This window comes from Chiloscyllium plagiosum, unplaced genomic scaffold (genome assembly GCF_037043375.1).
Source record: "Chiloscyllium plagiosum isolate Xiang-an unplaced genomic scaffold, Cpla_swu_hap1 HiC_scaffold_9, whole genome shotgun sequence".
Lineage (NCBI taxonomy): Eukaryota > Metazoa > Chordata > Chondrichthyes > Orectolobiformes > Hemiscylliidae > Chiloscyllium > Chiloscyllium plagiosum.
This window is the reverse complement of record NW_028270147.1, coordinates 59860335-59865314: the sequence shown is the minus strand read 5'-3', so window position 1 is coordinate 59865314 and position 4980 is coordinate 59860335. Positions and strand designations below refer to the sequence as shown.

The 4980-nt window shown below is 39.6% G+C and overlaps 1 protein-coding gene across 1 annotated transcript; it reads left to right on the top strand.

Moving 5' to 3' along the window:
• Window positions 1-1315: 1315 nt before the first annotated feature.
• On the top strand, window positions 1316-3842 carry LOC122554776 (growth arrest and DNA damage-inducible protein GADD45 alpha-like). Its single transcript, XM_043700151.2, has 4 exons — window positions 1316-1468; window positions 1752-1853; window positions 1953-2166; window positions 2638-3842. The coding sequence occupies exons 1-4, from the start codon at window positions 1428-1430 to the stop codon at window positions 2746-2748; spliced, it is 468 nt and encodes a 155-aa protein (XP_043556086.1). The 5' UTR covers window positions 1316-1427; the 3' UTR covers window positions 2749-3842.
• Window positions 3843-4980: the final 1138 nt, after the last annotated feature.

Genomic DNA, 4980 nt, shown 5'->3' with positions numbered 1-4980 from the left:
TCGTGTGACTTCTGACTTTGTCCACCCCAGTCCAACACCAGCTCCTCCACATCATGTCCCAATTAACATTGCTAAAACAAATGAGTCTTGAGTTCTGAGGAAGGGCCACTCGACCTGAATCGTTAACCCTGATTTCTCTCTATAGATGCTGCCAGACCTGCTGAGCTTTTCCAGCAATTTCTGCTTTTGTGCTAAAACAGATTAGTTGTTCATTAATCTCACTACAATTTATGAGACATTCATAAGAGCAGATTGTCTTCTGCAATACCCGACATTACACCTAGGCTGCGCTGCAAAATACTTTGGCACATCTTGAGATGATCAAAAAAGATCAAATATGAATGCATGTTCTTCTATAACATGAACTGACTAGGCTTGTACTTATTAATTTACTTGGAATACAATTCATAATGATATTTTAATGTCTTTTAATCATTAAATATGCATTATTTGTATCTGTAATATTTGTATTTTGGACCTATACTGGCGTTGAGATGATTATGCATATTTGAAATATATACGCTTAAAATCTTATCAACAGTTACATGTATTTGTAAAACGTGCTCTTGAGATAGGAATGATATAGGCAGGGACACATTTAATTTCCACGTTACTGACCCTGGTGTTCAGTCTATTTGATGATAATATTGTTGGGTGTTCCAATCAGGGCACGACAAGTGAAGCTTGCGTTTATATGGTGCCTTTCGCAACCTGAGAATGTCCCAAGTGTTTTACAGTCAACTGTGTACATTTAAAGTATAGGAAATTCCAACATATTGAACCAGCAATGATTAAGGAATGACTATTACGCGCAACTCCAGATGACGTGATTTGGGATTGAATGTGGAGGTGATGGCATCCCTTAACATTGTTACCCTTGGCCTTGGTGATAGGTGTTGCAGTAGTGGTTTGTTCACTGTATCTCCACATAGTGGACACATTTTTTAAAAACAAATCATGTGGCGATAAACAGAGCATTAAGCAATTTGCTTCTGTGTATAATTCCACCGGACAATCCTACAATTTCCAAACATGGACAATGAAATGGGGAATGAGCATTGATTGACGTGTAGACCGACCCGGGGAGCTGCGAAACACAGGCGTTTCACCATCCGCTCCCACCTCCCCTCCTCTCCCGGGGCTGACCCTTTGTCCCCAGCGGCTCGGGGTGAACGCAAAGTCCTTATTAGCATAAGAGTCGATGACCAATGGCGGAGCGGCCATGCAAATGAGCGAGCATAAGGTTGGTTGGCTTCCCCTTGAAACATCCTGCCCCCTGGCTGTAACCCCGCCCTCAGCCCCGCGAGCCCTCTCAGTGCCGGAGCCTGACAGCAGGCGCTGCATTGAGCTGGAACGAAGCGAGTGGCAAGGTTCAAAGAAGGGAAATCTCCAGCAATCTGAGAAACTCGCTCAAACCCACAAACAAAATGACTTTTGAAGAACTCACAGGCGATCAGAAAGCAGAGAGGTAATAAACAATGCTACAAAACGCATCGATTGCACTTTAAACAAATCCTTTTTTTTAAAAAAAACGTGAAACAATGTTTGATTAAGTGTGCGGTGCTGATTCCTATTTTGCGTCGTGCGTCGGTTAAAAGAAGTTTAATTTTCTCCTCATTAATAGAATCTTTTTTGTGAGATGAAACACTCAAATTTGCATTTGCTTGACGCGATCGTTAGTTTCCGGAGCTGGAGTCTGTTTTTGCTGCTGAGGGAGTTAAGATTGTTTTTACTTCTGATTCGGATGGTAGGATGGATGTGGTGAGAAAAGCTTTGGAAGAAGTTTTGAGCTCCGCGCTGGCGCAAGGCTGCATCACAGTTGGAGTGTATGAGGCAGCAAAACTCCTAAATGCGTAAGTACACTAAATAACTAAAGTTTCTACATTTTTTTTTCCCTAAAAAGATTCATAGTTTGAAACCGGTCGGATTTTATTTATGTTTTTTTTTAACAGGGATCCTGACAACGTTGTTTTATGCTTGCTTGCCACGGATGAAGGGAATGATCTGGACGTGGCTTTGCAAATTCATTTTACGTTGATCCAAGCTTTTTGCTGCGAAAACGATATTAACATAATGAGGGTGAACAACATGCACCGTCTGGCAGAGATCTTGGGCGGGATGGATGGGGCAGGCGAACCCAAAGACCTCCATTGCATATTGATCACAGTAAGTATTACACTAGTCACATTAGGAATAAATCCAATAACCGAGGCGTAAAACTGCCATCACTTCTAAACAATGACAGAAATTTGACAGTTGTTAAGGTTTAAATTAAGCTATTTGTAGACCGTATGAAACGAGTTACACACTGTGATTGAAATCAGCTTAGGTTATTGCAAATTAACAAGTGCGACCCCTAAAAGCAGACGAAACTATATACAGATACCCAACTGATAGTTGCGATTCGATGTAGATGATATTCGGAATGAAGTGATGTCTTTTTGCACCAATAGGTGGTGTAACTTAGCTCCCCTGTTAGTGATTAGCCGACACAGATTATACTTTTGAGTTTGCAAGAATCACTGGGGGGACGAGGGGGTGGGGTGGGGTGTGGGACGGACGATGAGAATCAGATGATGCACTTTTTAATATATCTTTTTGTTCCATAAGGATGATTTTTATTTGTCTTAAATTCAGAGTCAAGTTGCACCATGGAAAGATGCAGCGTTGAGCAAAGTCAGCGGTTTCTGCAAAGAGAGTCGTTACATGGATCAGTGGGTCCCAATCATCAATCTGCCTGAACGGTGATCCTCATTTAATCGCAAACATTGGATTTAAGAGTTGCATTTGCCTCTCAGGGATTGCTCAGGAGATATTCTTCGTAGCCGTCCGAAAACGTGGCGCTGGAAAATTAAAAGTTTTTTATTGTTGTTGCGGAGGGCGGGCTAGACTGGAGTTTCGACTGTCTGTAATTATTTTCCTCAGAACGCCGAACTATGACTCAACTTCAGCTGTGCCTGGAAATAGTGACAATGAGTAAGCAGACGGGAACTGAAGCAAAGGTTGGAGCTGATTTCATAGCCGAGAGTAATAGAACTGCCGGAAGAATTGCGGGGAATTACAGCTTCTATTTCGGGAACTAGAACTTGTTTTAAAAAAAACTTGTTTTGACAAAACTCGACGTATGGATAAGAGAAGTGTTTGAATTTAGTTTGAAAATGCAGTATTGCTTTCTATTTACACGATGTCATAGACCTGAGGGGAAAGTTTAAAAAACATATGTTAAGGACTTTTATTGTATTTAATAACAAATTGAACTTTATTGCAAAAACACTTTTCTTTGCTGTTTTGTCTAAGTATGAAATGAGAAGTTATTTCACAATTTATATAAATTGACCATTATTTTTGAAAAATTGACTTTTTTAACCAGTTAATAATTATTACCCTTTTTTCATTAGCAATTTAATGTTCAGAATTTGTTACAGGTAAATTTAGTGGATTGTTTTAATTGGAAAGTTTGCAATACAATACAATAGGATTGCCAATATACTGATTTCAGCTTGTTAAAGTATAACAATATGCCCTAATTATAAGTCATATTTTATCCCTTTTGTCACTTCGTATAGATGAGCAATGTTAAAACTGCAGCACTGCTCTTTTACAAGCAAGTTCAGAATGCAGCTTATTTATGATCAGGACAAAATGCAGTAATGTATTAAGTGATTTATTAGTTAGTGGCTATGTATTTCTGAAAGATGATATTCTGCTACACAACTCATTATTGCATTGATACATCCAGCACCATACATCCTGTGGACACAATGGTGCATGTAAATTGGCTGACTTCTTCCTATGATCAGCTATAGTTAAGGTTGCAAATAATAAGAGCAATTGCATGATCAAACTTAGTCTGTGAGAGTTAACTGACTGTGCTCAATTTTAGCAACTCCTTTTCAGTAATACAAAGCATCAGTGGAATAAGGATGGAAAAAGCAGCCTATACCTCCATTTTGATAATTGAGTAATAGAATTGCTTGTGTATATATCAGCTGAGGACAAAGGTATGCTTAGCTGTTCAAATAGCATCTCTGGAGAGAGGATAGTAGAGGTCATATTTCAGATTCATTAGCTTTCATTAGAACTCTGTCAAAAGATCACCAATCTGAATGAACACTAAGTGTATCTATGGCTTTCCATAGAAACTGCATGGTCAGAATGTTTCTAGCATTTGCTATGAATATTTCAGTTTTCCAGTATCTGCAGTGTTTGCCTTTTAAGTTCAGCTATGATCCTTTGTTTTCATTCTATGCTGCACAAAACAGCTTCTGAGATTTTGTGGCAAAAGTTGTGCAATATTTAAAAAAAATTATACTCCAAGTGAAGTAGAGTTAAGAGCACAAAATTTGATAGCCCTCAAAGCTGGATGTAGGGATCACAATGCAGAATTTTCCAAATATTGTTTCTTTCTTTATGCTTGAGAGTGTGGTGCTGGAAAAGCAGAGGAGGTCAGGTGGCATCCAAGGAGGAGGAGAATCGACATTTTGGGCAAAAGCCCTTTATCCAGCACCACACTCTCGACTCTGATCTCCAGCATCTGCAGTCCTCCTTTTCACCTTTCGTTATGCTGCCTGCACATTTAAATGATTGATTGTACCATGGAACTCAGTGTAAATGCATTGTTGACTGGCAGGACACCACAGCAAGGGATTCAAATTCACACAAGCTTAGCACTACTTAAAGCTGGCTTGCTAGGTCAAAAGCCCCTTTTCAAGGGGGAAGCCACGCAGAGTGTACTCAAGGGCCTTTAACCTAACACCAAAGGATTTGACGACTCAGGCATATAGGAGAAATCAGTGCAAATAAACAGCATTGTTATTGATACTGTCAAACAGTGCATGCATGAGGATGTAGATGAGGCATAGGAAAAAGTTTAATGACCTCACAAGTGCTCAAGGTCAGTGAAGGTTTCATTACATGCCATAGCCTCACAATGGAATGATGAGCTTCAGATATTGCTCAATTCTAATACTTTACTCACCT

Bases quoted from the DNA above. Each gene is read 5' to 3' on its own strand.
- LOC122554776 (XM_043700151.2), top strand. From the start codon at position 1,428: ATGACTTTTGAAGAACTCACAGGCGATCAGAAAGCAGAGAG. The intron at 1,469-1,751 runs GTAATAAACAAT...TTCGGATGGTAG, and splicing joins GGCGATCAGAAAGCAGAGAG to GATGGATGTGGTGAGAAAAG. The intron at 1,854-1,952 runs GTAAGTACACTA...TTTTTTTAACAG, and splicing joins GCAGCAAAACTCCTAAATGC to GGATCCTGACAACGTTGTTT.